This window comes from Cryptotermes secundus, unplaced genomic scaffold (assembly GCF_002891405.2).
Source record: "Cryptotermes secundus unplaced genomic scaffold, Csec_1.0 scaffold1324, whole genome shotgun sequence".
NCBI lineage: Eukaryota > Metazoa > Arthropoda > Insecta > Blattodea > Kalotermitidae > Cryptotermes > Cryptotermes secundus.
In genome coordinates this window covers 235,406-258,315 of record NW_019718633.1, presented here as the reverse complement: position 1 = coordinate 258,315, position 22,910 = coordinate 235,406, and the positions used below count along the sequence as shown (strand labels likewise).

Below are 22,910 nucleotides of genomic sequence, written 5' to 3'. Positions count from 1 at the left end.
ATAGTTATATCATACCTCAGCGGGAGGAGACTCTGCCTGGCTGTGACCTATTTGCTTACAGATTTTTCTTTGTTATTTGCACAAAATATGTGAAATTAATGATTAACAGACATGTAACATCTGCCTATCTCTTGCCATGTTTAATCTTCAGAACTATTCAAAATAGTTTAATTTAAGTTGATGCTGGTAATGTCTGCATTAACTATTACTGCATTCATTTTTGATTGACTCTGTCTAGTATAATTTCTAATTTACATGAAGCTAATATCTAACATCATAATAATCCTAAAAGAAATGATTCATAATACAACAATTTCATACAAAGATTAAAATGTAGAGATAATATTAAAATGTGTTACTTATACTTGAACTTTGTTTTACTTGGAATTTGGCATTATCAAGGTTGGTAACTTGCAAGAGTAAATTTGAATTTCCAATAACTGTACATCAAGACTAATGAAATATTCAAATTGCAAAGGAAGTATTTGAAAAATGTGTAGACCTACCCAAATTTGAAGGTATAGCTCCACATATTTTTCACCTCTGAAATGGATAGAGGTGAAGAGTCAGGTTCATGTTCCTACTGCCTTTATTCCAAGGAAAATAGTCCTTGGTGCACACTAGACAAGAGGCAGAGTGGAATACAGAGCTCTTCTAGATGCAACTATGGTAAAAAGAGAAATTCTGATGTTCTGTTAGGAGTAGACCCCTACTCATCATTGAATTATGAAGACTTCAGTGTTAAGTAGAGGGGGTAAATGTTAGAAAAATAAAAACAACTGCAAAGAACAAATTCTTAAAAGAGAAAAGAAATATATTCATTTTACAAATAAAACTTGAGGGATATATAAAGTACATGCAGAAACCTTGATTTTGCTGGAGAGATTTTAGGAAAATATGATTTCAGACAGACTCAGATGTACTGATTGTACATGGTTGACTGTTTAATGTATTACTGTATAAATATTACTTTCCTATATATACTTTCATCATCTGTGTGGAGGCTTATAGAAATTTGCTTAATTTGGGGTACAAAATGTCTATCATACTATTATTCATCTATATAATAACGTTTTTTAAGGAGTTTCTTAATGCTAGTGGGGTGGGACTAAGTCCTTTGCACTGCAGCCACTTCTGGCCTTTTGTACCAGCCCCAGACGATAGGTGAGGGTGATTGTGGACAATTAGTGAAATGATGATTGGCGGAGGAAACCGAAGTACTTGGAGAAAACCTGCCCCAGCGCCACTTTGTCCATCCAAATCCCACTTGACCAGCCCTGGGATCGAACCCGGGCCGCTGCAGTGGAAAGCCAGCTACTAACCGCTTGAGCTATGGCGTGGCCCTAGCTTAGAGTTACTTTGATATATTCCTGTGCCATCATTGATGAAATGTGACATGGCATTCCAGCTCTGGAAGTCTTATGAAGATCATGAAAGCCTCTGTGAGTTTTAGGTAGCTTTAAAATTCAAACAAGATTATTACAAATAAAAAAGCAAAGCTGCTCCATCCTGAGCTAACTTATGTTGTCCTACCATAGGATGGCCTAATAAAGACATCTTTATAACAGAGCTTATTACTACTGATGTCCTGTTTGTAGTGAATTAAATATAAAAGTACCATCCTAGTGCATCCAATTTGTAATTAAGTATCACAAAGCCTAAAATAATCCTACTTTTACATTGCACTGTTTTTCTGCATTATGCCATATAAGATATGATTATTCTATTTCTATACATCACTGGCTTCTTACTTTATGGTAATTTTAGTGTCACTAATATTTTAAGCATATATCTACAAACAAAGGTTGATTATTTAATGTAAAACTAATGTAAAGTTTCCTTTTATAATTAGGTGTCCCTGAAGAAACTTGCTGGAATTTGTGATGAATTAATAATCAAACATTTGTTATGCTAGGCAGTAATTTAAAGATATCTTATTCTTCTCATTTTCTTGTCTCCATGGCAATGAGGAAGTGGGCCTATTTAAAATGGTTTTGACACTCAGTATTCCATAAAATATTTTAGATAATGTGTTTGAAAATATCTTGGTTCATTTAATGACACTTTTTGAATAATAATATGATTCTTCACTTTCCATGTATTGATAAGTTTACAAGGTGGGAATGCTAACTATTCAGATATGATATTCATTGACTTTTTGAAGTCTCAATTCAGCAATAGAGGGGATTCAAATTTGGCAGACTTGTAATTGCAGTAGCATAAACAATGCCTGATTCATAATGTTCTTGTCTTCAGAAACTTAAAGATGATGAAGATGATGATGGTGATGATATGTTCTGACACTGATATTATCCAGCAATAAATAATTGGACATTAATACAGCATCATTTTGGTGCAATTGTATCAACAGTGGAAATATAATATATTCTAAACTTTGAGGTGGGTGGGTGGTGGGGGATGTAAAATCTGAAATTTGAATATAACCTACAGCCAGATTTCATCATTTCTCCACGCCACAATATACCAAATATCTATTCATGCACATTTAAATACAGAAACTATACAGGCTCTAGACCAGTTTCTTTGTGTATCCCAAATAAGGTAGGGAAAATTTGAGATTAAAAACAGAAGTAGAGAAACATAGTGTACTGTGATTTGAAGCCAGTCAGAAGGTGAAGATTAAAATGTGCGCTAGTGAAGTGTTAAGTAGAATATAAACTGCAATGACAGTTACTAACTTGTTTAGAGTTCAAAATTTTGTAAAATATTGACAAGGAGTAACAAAATTATCAGAGTAGCTTATCTTTCCAAAATGATTAAAGCCCATTCATCAAAGTGGCATATGTAAACGAAAGATCAATTTCTTTTTAAATTATTTAAAGTGGCCGAACATACCTCTTATTATAAAGGAATCTGAGCCCTATATTCAGAAATATATAAACTATATTATAACCTTATAGTACAAATGCTTTTGAGAATACATATGCATATTTATTTGGTTTGGTGCAGTAGCAGACAACAAGTGCGTGACATTTGTGCAGTGTGCATTAGTGTCAAAGCAGTGCAAAGTAGTGGTGCTGGTGCAAATTCTTGCTTGCTGGTGGCGGTGCTGAGTGCGGTGGTGCCAAAGCATTGAGAAAACATCAGTCAGTTCTTCAGCCAGTCAGGCAAATACGGTCATGACATGAAATAGGCAGCCAAACACAGAAATCTCCCTCAAAACTTCATATTTTCCTTTAAAATTATATAAAGACGTTACACAATTTCATTGGTCAATGGATAAACTGGAGGAGATGCTAAACTACAAACTGTTTTCTTAAAGTTCATGCTTTACACAGAAATGTGTCCACAAAACTGTCAGACAAGACACATTTTTTTTCCACACCACATCACACAATGCAACACAAAAATTACTGGGTCAAACCCTTTTCCTTTCCATCAACAAACCAAAGATTTATCAAACAAGGCTTAGTTTCTGTTAAATGCAACTTCATTTTATTTTAAATTTGTTTTAGCAGGCGGTGACAGAAGGCACACGTGCGGTGGTTGGGTGGTGGTGGTAGTAGTAGTATCAGCAGTAGTAGTAGTAGTGGTCGATTTGCGAGCAGAACAGTAGGTGGCAGCAGCGGTAGCTGTAGTAACTGTAGGATGGTGCTACACCCTGGTGGGAGGCTGCAGAACCATGGCGGCGAGCCTCACCTTCATTGCCTCAGGTGAGCCACCGGTGATCGTGTGGGGTCGCCTGGAAGGTGAGGTGCTGTATATAGCCTCTGCAGGTATGGTTCCACCGCCCCCTAAACCCTGGTTTTCGAGGCGTGGCGTTTTCCTGCCAGCCGCGCTGTCTACGTCACTCTTCTCGCTGTGAAAGACAATAAAGCAAATTTTATGCTGTAGTTCACGTACTAACGAGATTTCTTCTAATTCTCTACAGGTAGTTGGATAACGAGATGTATGATTGGGCAGATAGACAGACAGACAGACAGACAGTCAGTCAGTCAGTCAGGGAAGTAGGTAGGTATGTATACTGATGTAGGGCTTGAAGTTCTCAAAGCGGTGATTAAGAACAGTTCTGTCTACTGGGATGTAACGCCGTGCAGTCCAATGAAAGTTGAACCGACGTTTTTGGGAAGTATGTCGACTCCATCTTGCTGCCCGTTTGATGTTGGTTTCTTGCTTGGCTTTCACTTTGGGACCGCAGATGGAAGCGAAATATTCTTCCGAAACGCTGGTTGACTTTCACTGGACTACACGGCGTTGCATCCAGAAAGATAGAACTTCAGATGGACAGATGTTTAAATAAAGACTGTGGCATGTACACCAGTTGCTAGGCTGCGACCGAGAGATAGGCGACTGTACAGCGGCCGTTGCTGGGCAGCATTCCGCAAAATATATTAGAGAAATTGTGTTTTCTGCAACGTCGGCTAAGCAACAATTCAACAGAAATGGAGGAACGGTGTTTTCTGTGCGGTTCGTACCGAGATGTTTTAAGCAGGACAACTAGAGCAATGAGTTAGTTGTGGGACAGTCGCCAGGCGGTAAGAACGTAAGCACGGAAACAAAGGACATTATTGGATCCGTCACCAGGCAACGACTGGTGAAAACACAGCAGACTGAGAAAAATTAGCACGTACTGTAGTGAACTGTAGAGTTTGTGATTTAGCGTTAGCGCTATGGTAAATTATAGTTACGTTCTGTAAGTGTTCAATAAATCCGATTACCAATCCAAACCGCGTCTATAGTCACACTAAAAATTCGTGACAATACATAGATGGCCACATAAGACGTGAACAGCAGGAATTTCAGGACTAAAATGAGGGAATAACTGAAAGATAAAAATCGATGAGCTTGCAATAAACAGTAAGAACAAGAATATTAGAGACCTGTATAGAGGAATAAATGATTTTAAGGGGGGTTACCAACCAAAAAGTAACTAAGTGAAGGATGGAAATGGTGATCTGCTTGCAGATCCCCACAACATTTTGAATAGGTGGAAAACCTACTTCCGTCAGTTATTGAATGTACATAGTGCCAGTGATGTTAGGCAGATAGAAATACATACAGCTGAGTCATTAGTACCTGATCCTAGCACTTCTGAGGTTGAAATTGCTATTGCAAAAGTGAAAAGGTATAAATCGCCAGGTAGTGATCAAATTTCGGCAGAACTCATTCAAGCAGGAGGTGAAATATTACATTCCAAGATCCACAAGCTAATTACTTCTATTTGGCATAAGGAAAAATTGCCTGATCAGTGGAAGGAGTCTTTTGCAAGAAGAGCGATAAAACTGATCATGGGATATCACTGCTATCAACTTCATACAAAATTGTATCCAATATTCTTCTCTCAGGGTTAAGTACATACGTAGATGAAATTATTGAGGATCATCAGTGCGGATTTCGACGTAAGAGACCAACTACTGATCAGATTTTTGCATTCGTCAGATACTGGAGAAAAAATGGGAGTATAATGAGACAGTACATCAGCTATTCTTAGACTTCAAGGAAGCCTATGATTCAGTTAGGAGGGAAGTATTGTACATTATTCTGATAGCGTTTTGGGTACCCATGAAACTACTAGTTAGGCTGAATAAAATGTGTTTAAGTTAAACTTATGGTAGAGCCCGTATAGGTAAACATTTGTCTGATAATTTTAATATCCAGAATGATCTAAAATAAGGAGATGCTTTATCGCCACTGTTTTCAACTTTGCTTTTAGAATATGCAATTAGGAAGGTCCAGGAAAACCAGGTGGGACTGAAATTAAACGGGACACATCAGCTGTTGGCCTATGCCGATGATGTGAATCTACTGGGTGAAAATGTACGAGTCGATACCATAAAGAAAAACATACAAACTTTAACTGACGCAAGTAAAGAGGTTGGTCTAGAAGTAAACACAGAGAAAACTAAGTATATGTAGCCGTCTCGTCACCAAAATGCAGTGCAAAATCATGACATAAAGATAGGAAACAGAAGTTTTGAAAATGTGGTACAGTTCCGATATTTGGGAACAACGATAACAGATCGGAAACTGATTCAGGAGGAAATTAAGAGGAGATTGATATCGGGCAATGCTTGCTACCATTCAGTCCAGAACCTATTGCCTTCTCGTCTGCTGTCCAAAAACACAAACATTAGAATATACAAAACTATAATTTTGCCTGTGGTCCTGTATGGGTGTGAAACTTGGTCTCTGACATTAAGGGAGGAATATAGACTGAGGGTGTTTGAGAACAGGGTGTTGCGGAGAATATTTGGACCAAAGAGAGATGACGTGACAGGAGGTTGGAGAAAACTGCACAATGAGGAGCTTCATAACTTGTACTCTTCTCCAAGTATAATTAGAATGATCAAGTCAAGGAGGATGAGGTGGGCAGGGCATGTAGCACGAATGGGGGAGACGAGGAATGCGTATAGGATATTGGTGGGAAAGCCAGAAGGAAAGAGACCACTGGGAAGATCAAGATGTAGGTGGGTGGAAAATATTAAAATGGATCTTAGAGAGATAGGATGGGGTGGCATGGATTGGATTGATCTAGTTCAGTATACGGACCAGTGGATGGCTCTTGTGAACATAGTAATGAACCTTTGGTTTCCTAAAAACCCTGGGAAGTTCTTCAGTAGCTATAGAATTAGCACTTTCTCAAGAAGGGCTCAGCTCCATGAACGAGAGAATGAGAGAACATGGACAACCAGAGAGGGAGGTAGATGGTTGGATATAGACAGACAAAACAACAAAAATGTCAGATTTGAGGTTTAACAGCGGTTGAAGATTTAGGTTGTGTATTTGGCCCTGGAAAATATTCAAGGTAGAAGTTTACCATGAAGTAGGAAGCAGCACATTCCTCCGAAATTTTGCTGACCACGAATAAGAATGTATGTTGCCAAAACTGAGAGGACCACGATCCAAACAAATGAGATTGTTTCATTAGATTTCTTGAGGAACTAAGTACATTTGTGATAAACGTGTTACATTTCTACACTACACGCACGCACGCACGCACACACTCACACATGTTCTCATAATATTTTTTAGTGTACGCAAGTCCTTAATGCGTTATAATACTCAATCGCCACATTCACTGATGGAATAGCTGTTAAAACTATTCTGGAATGTCTGAGAACGCAAGAATTCCCGTTAAAGAAACGAAACACATTACAAATATTTTATATCCCACAGATAAATTGTGATATCTTTTATTGAATTTTATTTCCTCGCTCATTTACTCCAGCTGGTATATAAATAATGGGTCGTGGCAAGCGTGGGAAAAATTGGGGAGTTTTAGTTTCCAGTCACTGGGTATTGTAGAGCTGTGATTGGGAACTGCGCGGCCATGGGGAGTTTTTCAGTAGGTGAAACGGTGAGCAAAGTCGCACAGCACGTTACATGGTGTGGAGCAATTGTGTTCATCACACATTTTCATATTGTCTCCATTTTGAAATGTCCAACTCCAAGCGAAATATAACACAATGGAATATGTACTTTTGTTTATCAGGAGCACAATAGTGCTAAGATCTGTTAACATATTTCTTGGTTTATTTAACAATTTTTTTTTTCCATTCATTTTGCCACATGAGAAACCATCAGAGGTTGTCGCATTACAGCGGAGCCCCGACTCATTCCATGTGGGATCTATGATGAAGAAGATGGTAATGAGACATGTTTCGGTCAATCTCTCAGTTTTCCACCGTCAGTGATTATTCTGCCAATATTTCATAGTCATTCACCATCATCTTTGAGATCTGCGAGAGACCCGACCAGGCAGCACGTTATTATAAGCTTGGTTCTCCGTCGGGGCTTCACCGTTCACTCTACAATTAACTGGCTGCATTCAAGAGTCACAGAATAAGTGTGCGCTCAGCACTATTGTGTCAGAGGGGGCAGGGGACTTAGTGTCCAACCGCAGAAAATGATAAATATGAAGGGCTGTTAAAGAAAGCGTTGTTGGATGAAGCTGGCAGTATCGCGAAAGGTTTAAACTGAGAAGAAAACGAATCACCTAAAGAAACAATGTTGGCAAAATTCAGTTTATGAACTCGGAGCCATTTACGTAGAATGCGAAAATCATCTCAGTAAATTTTAATAATCCAGATCCCATTCCCAAGGAAACATACCACATTTCTGTTACAGAGGTCAGTTTGTTATGGATGTATAGGAAAATGACCGCCTCTGTGGTCTAGTGGTCACAGTTCCTGGCTACAAATACAGAGGTCTCCGGTCCGATTCCCGGCGCTACCAGATTTTCTGGAAAGTAGTAGGTCTGGAAAGGGGCCCACTCAGCTTCGTGAGGAAAATTGAGGAGCTATTTCAAGGAAATAGCGGCTCCAGTCTAGAAAACGGAGATAAACTGCCGTGGGGAACCGTGGCGCTGATCACGTGACACCCTCTATCTGCAAAATTTGTCACTAACTTCGCCGACAAGCGGCGGTCGCTCGGTCGGTCAGTCTGTATAGTTTTGTGTAGGAAAATAACAGCTGTATGTAAAGTGAATTAAAATTAAATCCACTGGTGTAAATATACAACGCTTCCCCTCAAAGTGCACTTTGTATTCAGGAACTGGTGATGGACATAATTGCGACTGGAACAGACACTGCTATCTTACGAGACTAACGTAGCAAGCAGACTGAAGGCTTTAGCTGTATTGCATTGGTCGTTCCGTGTGATGGCAGATAACAGTTCTGTGCGCGCTTGAGAAAACGACAGACACCGGGCGAAACCGACTGACCGACGGTGAAGTACAACGACATTGTACTCACTAGAGCTGCACCTGTAAGCAGGATTATAATGTTCCGCCAGCATGTCTGCTGCTTCTGATATTCTCATCTTTATGAATCTCGTTATGAATTTAAGTTCTGGGGAAACACCCACTGCGCTGTGATTCCTTGCTGTTAGGGTTCCAGAAACGGGAGAAGTGGGTGTTTCCCCAGCACTCTGTACTTGTTTTTTCATTTGTGGACAAATATCCTGGATTGTATGAGTTAAGAACGAAAGGAAGCACAAAAAAGAAATAATGAAAACTGAAGCCAAAAGGAGGAAGGAAGAAAGAAATAAAGAATAGAACTGAAGATGGGGAAGAGAGAAATTAAGTAGTGCTGAACAAAAAGGGCGAAAAGCACAGAAATAATCAGACAAATAAAGAGCAATGAATGGAGAAACGAAGCAAGAAAGAGAGAACAGAAAAAAGGTGTTTGTTCTTCCAAAATAATAATTTAACCTGCAAATTCATAATGTCTAACGCCACAACAAACGTTGGAAAATGTGAATAAATACGGAGAAAATAAAGAAAGTAAAACTGTAAGAGAAGAGAAATCAAGAAAGCAAGAGGAGAAAGAGAATGAAAGAAGAAGAAAGAAAAGTGAACTATAGCGAGAATGAAAGGAAGAAAGAAAGGGGGAGAGAGCGTTCTTTCCAAAGGGCAACTTTTTTTTATGTTACTCGACATCTTCAGGTCCTGTAATGGTCAATTACAGCAGTCACCCATACTATTCGGGATCCACGCATGCGTCACTCACTGATGTTACTTTTAAAGAGTAATATGTATTTAGACGGGTGTACGGACGATCTTAATCTGCAAAAGTGAAATGAAATACTGCTTCAGTGTCAAGTTATATACGAAATGCATGCATTACTCAGTTTGGAAAGAATGTGATGATGGCGGTGCAAGTCTTCGGAGACATTGGGCAGAACTGAAAATAAGACACACGTACATGAAGACGGGTCAAATACGGAAAGAAGACAAATAGGAACGGGAGAAAGAAAAGACACAAGAAAGAAATAGTGTAACTGAAACGAATGCTGACAAAAGTAAGGAGAGAGGGTGGAAGGGATTTGAGAGTTGCCGTGTGGCGTGAGTTTCCACTTTATCGGATCCCTTGCGACGGTCCTTTGTTTCGGCATTGCCAAGCTAAGCGATTTCTTTTCGTGCTGGGGTAATGGTAGCCACTCTGTGCAATCACTGAGGGGTGGAACACACCTTTCATCACCGTCACACGTGATAACTTTCCCGAAAGTATACTGCATCTCTTTAGCTCCCCTTGGACAAATCCAGAGACGATTACTTGTCTGAAAATAGAAAGTCCTGGGAAGAACTCTTCTCCGTTTAAGCGGTTATGATGGACTTGTCATGTAGCTCGTATGTGTGATTAATTCTTAGTTTATTTAACGATATGTATGGGCTACACATGCAATAAAGCATCGAATGACATGTGAAGACTCATTTATTTATTTATTATTGGTTTATTTATCGATCTTCTTAATTTCTAAAATCAGCCAGCTACGCATGCGTAAAGTCAAATAAGAGAATGACGAAATGTTTCATGATTCTGAAGAGATATTTATTTAAGGCATAATTCCGGAATTTTACTGGGGAAGGACTGAGGAAAACGACTAAAATCCTCAGTCATAACAGCTGGCCTGTGGTGTGAGGTATGAACCCTGGACTTTCTGAATAGAATCTAGAATGCTAATCACTCGACCGCGATGTTCAGTAAGACGATAAACTCCGTGGCCTGTAGTCCGCAATCGAACTGTACCGACCGAGTGACCGTCGCTTATCGGCGAAGTTAGTGCCAACTTTAGCGGATAGAGGGTGTCACGTGGTCAGTGCAACGGATCCACGGTTTTCTAGACCGGAACCGCTATTTTCTTGAAATAACTCCTCAGTTATCCTCACGAGGCTGAGTGGGCCCCATTCCAGACCCACTTCTCCTCAGAAAATCTGGTAGATCCGGGAACCGAACCCGGGGCCTCTGGATCTTTAGCCAGGAACTCTGACCACTAGACCATAGAAGTGGTCCAGTAAGACGCTAATGAATGGTAAATAGGCAAGGATATAGAAAGAGAAGTTTGTGGTATACTTCAAGGCACCCTACGAGAAGGACTGAAGAAAATCAAGTAAACAGCCGGGATAGCGGGTGTCTGCTCGAGATCGAACCCGGTCCCTTCCGGATACAATCCTGGAGCAAGATGGGTGTATACAAGATGCAAATTAACGTAACGTTTTGTGGACTTACCTTTCTAAATCAGAAGGTCGGAAGTCCCCTCTACCTGCAAACACAAGCGGAATGAATTCAGCAGAAACAGAAGTGACACGTGCAGCACAGAAGCTTACATCAGTGTATGAGAGAGGATACCCAACTGTGGTCCGCTTACTCGTAGTAATTATTAGGGACTCGCCAGAAACAAACAGGACAAAATGACGGATTTTCTGTCAACTTTATTTAAAATTTAATCCACAAGAGAAAATGAGCGAAAGAAAAAACGAAAAAGAAATACAAAAAGGAAAAGAAGAAAATAAAGAAATAGAAATGGAATGAGTTCAATAAAAAGAAAACGATGAATGTACAAAGAAAGAGAGGGAGAAATGAAAGTAAAACAGAACGTATCTTCGATAAGGAGTTCACTTTCCTGTAATGATGGAAGTACTGTTAGAGATAATTGTGTTGGCATAATCTGTGACTTGTAGAAGTTTCTCTAACACCCACTTCACCATCACTGACTGTTTCAGAATTAAATGAATATTACCAACTGCAAACTTGAAGGAGTTTGACAACATTCTACTAGAAATGTGAAGATGGAAGGAAAATAACTTTTCATTTAAGTCAGAAGGACTTAAGATTGTGTTGTGGAAACTGAACAAAATTATCTCATTTCAAGATCATGAATAGTTGAGTCAGAATCAAGGGCCAATAGAAAATTAGTTTTGTTCCATACCAGAGTGCCTGTGCACTGAAATTTAAACATTATTTTTAGCATACTTTCCTTATCTAAAACAAAATATGCTGTCTCTGTATCTGTCTGTGAATCTCCCCTATTGACTTCTGAGTGCCTGAAGCAGTCTTTATGAAACCTGGTATGTACATCATGGCAATTAAGCCCATCTCAACGGCGTACTTCATAAATCCCTTCCATCAGTCTGTGTGCCTGTATGTGCAGACCCCTATCGTTGCTAGGCAATGGCTCGGTAAAAACGTTACCGCAGCACGAATGCACGTAACAATAGAAGAATTGTTGGACGCGTCGTTATCTATGCGGTCCGTGTAGTGTCACAGGAAAGTATGCTATCAGGTCTTCGCAGAAGTTTTTGTTGTTATTTGTATTTTCTCCTGTTCTTGGACTCACAGATGGTCTTTCTGTGGTTTTCAGAACACAATTCCTGTGGGGCAGGCCGTACGGAGAGAACTGAATTACCGCATTTAAGCGGCCTAAATGTCTTTGCAATTCTATATAAAAGAATTACAGTACACTGACACTAACTTAGTTATTCTCATAGTTGCAAAATAACCCGCCAGAAACAAAGGTTTTCTTACCAAGAATATAGAAATACATGACACCACAATCTTGTGTGAACACTTTGTGTCACAATGATCACAATACCAGTACTTTCTATGGTGGACAGAAACAACTGATTTCAAATAGAACCCGTTCATGCAAAAACCAATTAATAATTCTCATGGGGTTATCTGTAAGGCGATATCTCTATTCTATACGATTTTTTAACGACATGCCGTTTGGCAGATACAGGCTAAATGGATAGGCGGACGTTTGTGGATTACATGTATGAATAACCACACTACCTCTCAGATGGGCACAGAATTACTGGGTTTTTGGACTATTTCCATCATCCGGTATTCTAGAGAATAGAAAAACCGACGTTTCGGAAACTGGATCTCTTTCCGTCCTCAGGTGGGCCCCTTAAAAAGAGTTAATCTCAATCACTGCTCTCAGTTATTCTGTGTGCTATACACCATCGTCAGAACCCTCTAGAATCTACCACTTGCAATGTACAAACTAGATTTATTCCAGTATTTTTACCTCTTTACACAGTGATGTATGGGAAGTGTGACAAAGCATGACATTGGTAACTTCACCAATTATAACACTGATAACATGACTAAGTACGATGTTGATAGCCGCAACAATTTACCGCCAGATTTCAAAGTGGCTTCATGCTAAGCATCCCAGTATTTGCCTACGGTCAATGACGACAGATACGACAAACCTCGGAAAGGGAAGCCGATTTCCGGGCCGAGTAGGTTGCTGTATCACTAGATTTGCATTTAGGAGGTACTCGGTTCGAATTACATTCAGATTATCGATCAACGCGACTAAAGTTTTTTTTTTTTCCCTAGTCTCTCCAATAATAAGAGCGAACGGCGTGGCAGAGTGATTAACGTTTCCGCTTCATATTCGGAAGGACCCGAATTTGAATCTTGGTTGGGATTTTTCTCAGCCTTTCCACGAAAGAAATGGGACAGTTCCTTAAAACAGGCTCGAACTGCAGCCTTACTCAATTTGTCCAGTTTATTATCCACAGATTATATTAATATTGATGCCAAGACAATCTGTCAGTTGATAGAGTGTCATTAAATAAACCAGAATGAATGGGATAATACAACTGGCCAAGATCAACCCCTTCAAAATTATTTCTTACCAATAATTCGTTTGCTTTATTATGAAGAAAGGAATACACCTACAGTGCGAAACAGCCGAGCACTTACGCGATGCTGTCGAAGGTAGGTATTTCCTATAAAAAGCACCACCAAAGAGAACACCCTTCTCCTTCTTTTCACATCCTCCACCCTTATTTAGTCCCACTTCTCTTACCTCTTTTCGCGAAGCATCCGTCTCAGTCCATTCAGCTCTTTACGAAAATTTCGATTCGGCTTTATAGAAAGCCATGTTGTTCCTTTTGATGCTTCCAAATTTTGCTGTCCTCAGATACGCGCAAACCTCCATCAACACAAGCTGTATTATTCCATTTTATCATTCTTACACATTATATCCGATCTCTAGCATGAAATTTATTCTGGAACTTACTACTTACGGTCTCTATTCTGATCTCTGATAAGTTACTCAAGGAGTATAACCTTGCCTGATTTCATTGCTAGATTTATTCACTTAGAAGAACACAAGCATAAGGAGCACCCATTTTTAATGTGGAGAATTTTAGAGTTCCTGATGGTTTTTTTTTCACTGCTTCTACAGCCCCTTGGGCCCTGGCCTCTGATTTTTCATTTTCATAATCATACTACAGAGGGTATGACTCATTGGACGAGTGATCAGCTCGTCTTAAAGCCTCTCTCTAAACACAGGACAACACAAACACAGAATAAACACATACCAGACACCCATGCCTTGTGTGGGATTCGAACCCACAATCCCGGCTTCCGAACTGTACATGACTTAGACCCCTCGGCTACCGTGACCGGCTTCTAATGATTAGACCCGATTATTTTCAATATTGACCACTAAGTACGTGTATAAGCTCCGTCAGCTACGTACTGGAAGTCTGGGTTTGGATTCGCGGCAGAAGTACCATGTCCAGACCGTTTCCGAGTCCTACGGTTACTCATAAAAATTTCTCGGAGTAAAAAAGCCACTCATCTATGTCTAGGGCCAAGTTTAAGAATGCGTGTATCTTTACCTCCACTCTCTTTTCATTATGATTGCTTTCTGGTTAATTATACATTTCTTTTAGACGCTTTAAGAATTATAGACAAAAACAAGACCAAAGCGAATAGAAATAAAATGGAAATGGAGAATAATGAGTCATTCATAATCTGCATTCTTCCGATAGTATTGATAAGAGTGATTAAAGCAAGACGAATGATGTTGAGATGGACATGTGCTGTATATTAGGAAAATGATGAACGAAAATAGACTGTTAGTTCGAAAACCTGATGCCATTTAGCCTCTAGAATCTGTATTAATTTAATCTCCCGAAAGTCCAATCATGTGACAGCCAACTCAATCTAGTCCACCTCTCATATCCTCTCATTCTATACACACCATTCACAATAAAACCTTTTTTTAGTTTTCTACCACCATTCTTTAATTACCTCAATATAAATATTAAATTTGTCAGTACCAGCTTTCACATACCAAAACATGAAAAAATTGAAACAAATTTTTATTGAATGTCTTACGTTTAATTTTGGGCAAAGTCGCGGTCTGTTGTGAACATGGACACGTATAAGACGGAATTTATTGACTAGGCGTGCAACTATTCGCTTCTGAAGTAGAGGTTTTCTTCATGGAAACAGTTATAAATTTCTTGAATTTTGAAACCACGGTCGATGGGGGATGCCACAGAAGTGTGTGTGTGTGTGTGTGTATGTGTGATGGCTTTACGAGGATGTGAGATGTTGTATTTATCTTCATCTGGAGTGCCTATCCTCCGTCTTCCTACCTGCTAGATCCCGTATCCTCACTTTTTGCTGTGAATATTGAGGCAGCAAGTTTCTCGAAGATGTAGGAATCTCTCTGCCCCACAGCGCGGGTCACAACTCAGAGAATCGAGATTCTCATATTTACAGCCGTGGGATCGTGAGATCATGAGAAAATACTTTATCGAATTCTGATAGAAGGATTTCACCTTATGGAATATACCGCCGTGTAGTCCATGGAAAATCAAGTGATATCTCGGATCAGCACATGGCCTCCATCTTCAGGGTCGAAGAGTAAGACAAACAAGAAACAAACCAGAAGCAGGTAGTGAGGACTGCAACCTCCTTAATGACAATGACTGCGTCAAGGCCAGTTCCCGCAGCCGACCCATGTCGTCTTTTTGTTGAGCCTTGTTTGGACTGTCGACCAATTTTACCCGAAAATGGAAATCAGTGACGTCATATGGGGACACGTCAACCCTGAAGCTTTCTTTCCTTTCCAGGCTCTCCTCATCACCTGCTTAGTGCCTACACCCAGGCACACGACTTATCTTCTGGCCTTCTTCTTTGCCTTCCACCACATATTCTTACATCTCCCTCGTTTTCCTATGTCTACAAGTCGCAAAAGAGGCCCTTTTCAGGGCCTAATGTAGTTACACCTTTCTCCTATTGGTTCGTTCTGCTTCTCAGCGAGAGACAGTGGGAGGAGACACTTTGGCTTTCAAGTTCTCTCCTACTCCATACAGTCCCTGTGCTTTCCAAACATGGTCTGCAAACGATAAAACCCTAACTGTCTCGAGAGAAACTAAGATCTAGTCATAAGGGGCTTGACAGTAAGACAGACTTCCCGACAGACCGTCAATCGTAACGTGACTTTGACTTCGATGCAGTTTTCTCTCTCTCTAAAGATGAAGGAAATATGTTCTTCCGAAACGTTGGTCGACATTTCAGGACTACACGCAGTCTTATTTAAGAAGACAGAACTCTTCATAATCACCACTGTGCGAACATCAAATCCAACGTGAATTTCATATCTTCAGGAAAGAACTATTCATATTTCCCTCTGTTGTTGGCGTAGATTTCTTCATGTGTTTGCTGGAGTCAGCTCCGTATAACAACACAAAACGTAAATATGTCGGATACAGAGACTGGGAGTGGTGGGTGCCGGACATGACGCATTTTCTGTTTCTTAGCCATTCTCGATAGTGGCTCTAAAGGTTAAGAAGAATGACACAAATATTGTTTAATATTAGAACTCGGATTTACAGTTATGTTGACAGCAGCAGTTTCCTAGGCCTCATCTGAGCCGAGAACGTATTGGCTCTATAAGGAGATGAGGTGCTGAATATATCTCCATCTGAAATGACCACTCTCCTCCGTTTGCCTACCTGCTAGATTTAAACTCATTCATTTAACTTTATGATGAGATGTAGGGCTGGAACTGTGAATGTTAATTGAGAGCGTACAAATAGAGGAAAGGCTTTGAGCTTCAAAGCGGTGTTGGAAAGTCTCCAGTTCACTGTAACACGCTACTTCGGAGAGCCAATGGGAGCTAAATTTTCTCCACCATTACACTCTGACTCTTAGTGTGCAGAGACTGCAGAAATGGTCCATTGCGGCTTGCTATTTATTTCATATCCAGGAAATTTTCAAATTAATTCTGGAGCTCAAGAGCACTTCATTATCCTACACCATACGCCACCCACTTTGTAATATGTTTTGCCAAAGAATAAAGGCCCTAGACATGAGTTCCTTTGAATCAAAGAGGGCATAACCTTCATCGTGCCGAAGTGTTTCACAGCTGTACCTTATAAGTATGTTTCAAGCGTTCAATGCATCCCGTGGGGGCAAGTTAACCACTCCGTGAATGCATTTCTCACATGCATTTGTGACGCAATAATTCTTCAGTCTTGTTAGCTGTTTTGATTTATGTATGTGGCCCTTTGGCTTACATGCATCATTGTGTCACTATCGCTGAAATATGAATAATTTTAGAAGCGCTTGCTAGAAGGCGGACACAAAGGACTGACTCATAAAACAGCTGCTACATAATTGCTTATGAATGAGAAGGAACAAGAAGAACTGGCACGTGACTGCTCTCTATTTCAGACGTATTTACACTTATGGGATACAGAGAGAAACACGATTTTCATTACACCCACAGCCCATTCAATCTTTGGTTAATAAACCGTTTTTGTTGCATTATGTAGTCTAGATTTCGTACAAAGATTTCCGTCTTTGTGTTTTCTTGTACTTTAGTGGCAGGATCGTTTAGGACAAAGTACAAAGGGCTAGGCAAAAATGCACCAGGGCTGTCCAAACAAATTCTGGTATGTCTTCTGACCAGAGGAACCTAGTCAAAAGAACTCTGCTCCATTGGACATTTTCCCTACCTTTTCACAGCAGTTCTCCAACTATAAGTCAATGAGACAATCAGGCACTATCATCTTATCTGGTTACCCACTGTCTGACATGACAGTACTTGATAAGTACTTGTTTTTGGCCCTGCCTATAGATATGGGATATGGTGTACCAGGATATATGAAAGAATACAACTAGCCTCTAGAAAAATTCCACCAAAATATTGTGACGAATATGACCATTTACAGGCAAAGGTTTAGTAACACACGTTCCCGCGACACGAACAGACGCGGAAGTCTACTGCTAGCCAGCGGTTCGCCAAACACACATTCCCGTGGCAACGTATAATACACGAACTGTTGGAGATGGTGATCTATATTCGGATCGCCTGGAAGGTAGTTCAGTTCGGTCCTAGTTCATTCGAGAGAAAGTCTATAAGGCACTGATCAGCTCAGTAATGACCTACGCTTGTCCCGCCTGGGAATAAGCGGCAGACACCTACCTCCTAAAATTGCAGCGCATGCAAAACAAGGTTTTGCCCACCATTGAAAATTTTCCAAAGTGCACACCAATCAGCGATTTGCACACGGCTTTCAACTTTCTTTATGTATACGATTATATAACATAATTGAGCATGCAACAATCAGAATCCATACAAAATCATGATAATGAACATGTTCGCCTTATAGGAAAATGTGAAGCCAGACACAGAAAATATAAGAGGCTTAAACTTGGCGGTGGTCAAGCTTATGACCGTTCAAATGACTAAGTTTTCGTTGTAGCATAAGATCTATAAGTTAGGAATGATCTGCTCTGTAAAGCCTGTACTGACAGAGGACTTGTGTGTAAAGCAAGAGGAAGAATTTTCGAATATATTATATGTGCGAAATATACACTAGACGAAAGGTCGAGTGTATTCATAGGAGACAGACCCGTCTTCTCGCCAGAGAGGATGTTACATAAGGACTATTACCGCAAGAGTTCAGTTGGAAAAGAAAAGAAAAGAAAAGAAAAGAAAATCTTTGGTCGTGGGCCTCAAGGGGTCTGACGCCAAGACGAACTGATTGGCGGAACCCCGCCAGTCGTAAACTAACTCTGACTCTGACTATGACTTGAGAGAAAGTTCAATCATTCGGTATTCGTAAGAGAGTTCAGTGTTCAGCCGAGGAGTGTTAACTAGCGGACAGCTTAAGCTGAAGAAGTGACCGACTCGTGAACCAGAAACCAAGCCACTCGTTCAGAAAAAGAGACACTCGTAGTCCAGCAAGGAATGGAGCGAATCTTAGACAGTCATTAATTATGAGCTGTTATAATTTATTGTACTTGTAAAGAAGGAGCCAATAAATCCAATCATCCAATCCAGAACCCGCCATTATTAGTCACGTAACCCCTTCATACTTGGCAATATATATCTTGTGGTCTTCAGAGTGACTATACAGATCATTCTGGTACACGGGTACCAAAGTTTCAGGGGATACACTGTCTCCGTCTTCAGGACAGAAGTGAGAAACGTGGAAAATGGCAAGTTATATAAAAGTAAGGGAATAGTAAGGAGTCATAGAAGGCAGGACTCTTCCGCTGAATTCTGCGCAAGGGGTGGCCTGACTACCATGATTTGAAATCAAAGAGATTTTATATTGTGGCAAGTATGCACCCTACAAGGAAATACGGCTTAAGCCATAAAGTTTCCGACTTGTATGTGAGGCATGACTGATTCGAATCTCGATAGGACATTGATTACCCTAAGCGAGGTTGTTCGTAGTCTTTTTCAGTTCCTGTAAGTAAATGCCAGAATGGTACTTCGGATTTGGCCATGATCTTCCCTTTTCAACTCCTTCCCAACGTCAGTTCACTAACCATTCACACTTCAAATTCTGAACTGCTGACACATTAACAATATAAATCGCGAATAGGTATATGTGGGGAAACATCCGGCAGAAGATGAAAATTCAACCTGCACGTTACAGAGAGATCTGGATCCAGCCGTAACTATTTTGGAGTTGTTCTGCTCAAATATTGACTGAGGTTGTTTGTAGTTTTCCTCAGTCCCTCCATGCAAATGTTGAAAGAATGCCTAAAGCTAGACCACGGATGTTTCCTTTCACATCCATGCCGATAATTTTTACTAATCATTCTACCATTCAATGTGTTCTATTCTGAGCGACTGACAGCATTACTACATGAGCCACAAATGCATGAAGACATGCATCTTAAGATGGAAATTTCTGTGATGTGCATGGAAACTCTAAGAATCCTGCAGCTGAAGAAGAATCCATCAGGGTGTGTGTTTTGTGACCAAGGCACAGAATGACAAACGGTTATTCGATAAGTGTCCATGCTATGAATAAAATAAACTCACTGGAAGTGAGTAAGAATAATCGCTGACCATTCAGAGGAAAGCCACTAAAGTTTTGTGCTGTGGAACAACCATAACATTCACACGGTAAACACCTGAACAAAACATACACCTGTTACTTCAATTTCTTTATCCTATAACAGATCCATACAAGAGTATTGTGGCGTATACACCTATTTTTAAGCAGTGACTCTGTAAACAGCGGCCACTCTAGGCAACGCCCGCAACATACACATATGCAACAATAGAAGAACTGGGTTAATACGTTCCTAAGCAACGGATCGGTAAACATGTTTTGCTGAAAGGGTGTTTTATATTAGGTCCGTGCAAAGTGCTTATAAAGAAGTTGTTGAATGACGATCCAGTTCAGTTGAGTGAAATGACGCGAAATAGCTGGAGGGAGTTAGTGAACTGGAAGTCAACTGGAAGTTAGTTTGTGAAGAGAAAACTAGGAAGTTGTTGTGAGATGGCCGCCAGCCTGGGAGAGAGAGAACTGGAGTTCAGTCGTTGTGAACCGCTGATATTAGGAGCTGGTAGCTGAGCGAAGGGGATAGTTTGGGAACACAGAGTAAAGGGAACGTCCGCCGTCTGAAGACGTTACCAGGAAGCGGCTAGTGGAAAGTGCAATTGGTTAAGAGTGAACTGTAAATTGTAGTCACGATTTCTGTCTATAAGTGGTCAATAAATGGAGTCACTAATCCAAACCCCGTCTATAGTCACTCATAGATTTGACATTATATAATACACATATGCAGTGCTGTAATCTGTTCAGTTCATTTCAAGACATTTCTATTTCATTTTTTATCAGCCAAGGTTTTGGACAGTTTTAGAAATGTGAACGCAGTTTTGACCGCCTGTGTGGTCTAGTGGTCAGCGCTCCTGGTTAGAGACCCAGAGGTGTGGGTTCGATTCCCGGTACTGCCAGATTTTTTCTGAGAAGTAGTTGGCCTGGAACGGGGTCTACTCAGCCTCGTGATGATAATTGAGGAGCCATTTCAAGGAAATAGCGGCTCCGGTCTAGAAAACCGAAATTAACGGCCGTGGAGATTCGTTGCGCTGACTACGCAACACCCTCTCTCCGTAAAAGTTGGCACTAAATTTCGCCGCTAAGCGGCGGTCGATCGGTCGGTATGATTCGCTTGCGAACTAAAATCACAAAATTTGTTTTGTTTTTTGAACGCAGTTTTAATTAAATGCCGTCATGTAGTTCAGGCCGTGAGCGGATATGGGGATGTTTTAAATCGGGTACGTTAAAGGTTAAACATATTTGTAACAACCAATCCAGGATCGTCTCAGTGGTTTAACGGTTAGTACACAAGACGAATACTCAGAGAGTTGATTTCAGCCAACTGAGCAAGAAGATAAATAACAGCGGTGGGTATCGGAACTAAAATAATGTAACCTCTTCCCGTTTGGTTTTGGAACTTGGCCTCTCTCGTTAGAGGAAGAACACACACTGAAAATGTTTAGAACGGATGCTGGAGAGAATGCTTGGACCTGAGAGGGAGGAAGCAACATGACTGTATAATTTATAGACTTATTCTTCAGGAAATATTACTAGGGTGTTCAAAGTAAAGAAATAGGGACATGGGTTACAAAAGGGGGAGATGAGAGTTGAATGTAAAGTTGCAATAGGACAACCTGAAGTGAGAAGAGTTAGGAGGTCAAGGCTTGTGTTAAGGCTTTATGCTGTGAGGATGAGGAGAGAATTGATCTGGCACAGAACAAGGTCCACTGTTGGGTTATTGTGAACACGGTAATGATCCTTACGGTTCAATACATGGAGAATAATCTTTGGTTACCTGAGCGAATATCAGCTTCACAAGAAGGATTAAGCTACATGGAGTAATTTAGTTAGGATCCAAATCCTTGAATGCGAGAGAAGGCCAGCTTCGTAAATGCCACGTATATTTTATTAGTATAGTACTTTATGACACTTTGTAAAGTGCATATATTTTACAGCTCAGAATGAAAGCCTGATTGCAGTGGTGAATTAAGAACGAGGAATTACAATTTTAAGTAACATCACACATTTCCACGCCACGTAACATTCGTTTGATGCATTAACCTTCTGTCAAGAAATGATCTAGCGGTGGATATTTAGCGCTTGCGCAGATGAGTCTCTCTAGCACATACTCAGGTTAAGTACACTTTGTAGAAGATTTTGTGTTCCCAGGAATTATTTTTGACATGCATATATTGTTATTCACAAAAAATATTTAGAATAAAACGATTGACTCTATCAGGGTTAATGATATCAATGAGAATCCATTTTCTAATTACTGATTGTGATCAGCTGGCACATCGGTATCCAATTTATTTTTTAATTCGTTTAGTGGGGGGTGGAGTCCAACTGGGTCCAATCGGCACGGCGGCCACTGATTGGCCTATTGTAGCCTGCCCAGGGTGATCATGATGATGGAGAATTTGGTGGAATGAAGATTGGCAGGGGAAAGTGAATTACTCGGAGATAACCCGCCTCAGCGCCACTTTGTCCATCACAAATCCCACTTGACCAGACCCCGGGATCGAACCCGGGCCGCCGCGGTGGGAAACCAGCGACTAACCGCTTGAGCTATGGCGCGGCCTCAGTGGTATTCATACAAAACGAACTTGAGTGGGATGTCCGTATTGTTCAACACTTGTTCAAAATTTAATTTACACAGGTTTTCATGATTATGCAGTACAAGTACAGTACAACTTATCTGCGAAGCAGCAATTAATGTGTGCTTTATGAATGCTGTGGTCTGTTGACTCAGAGCAACGTGTACTTACGTGCAAAGCAGCACTTCTCTCTGCGCATCGCGTACACTGTAAAACACACCAAGACGAGCAGGAGTAGCAGACTGCCTGCGGCCAAACTCAGCAGGGTCGCCATGGAAACCGGCTCTGCAAAGAAACAAAGCGGTTCACATGGAATTTCCAAAATGGACAGGCCGGCAAAGGGCGAAACAACTTTTCCATCTTTCTTTCTTTCCTCCATGTACAGGAAACTTGCACAGATGGAGGTGTTGGAAAGCAAGGTCCTGGAGAGTATATTCAGCCCTAAAATGGAGAAGAAGCCGGAC

The 22,910-nt window shown here is 40.5% G+C and overlaps 1 protein-coding gene across 1 annotated transcript in view; it reads right to left on the bottom strand.

Annotated features, from left to right (window-relative positions):
- LOC111863313 (hemicentin-1) overlaps window positions 1-22,910 on the bottom strand; it is a 232,131-nt gene that overhangs the window by 4,797 nt on the left and 204,424 nt on the right. Inside the window, exons 8-10 of the mRNA XM_023849520.1 lie at window positions 22,618-22,731; window positions 10,971-11,004; window positions 3,661-3,820 (exon numbers count right to left, since the gene is read on the bottom strand). Coding sequence (XP_023705288.1) covers window positions 3,661-3,820; window positions 10,971-11,004; window positions 22,618-22,731 — 308 coding nt within the window. The remainder of the gene's footprint in view (window positions 1-3,660; window positions 3,821-10,970; window positions 11,005-22,617; window positions 22,732-22,910) is intronic.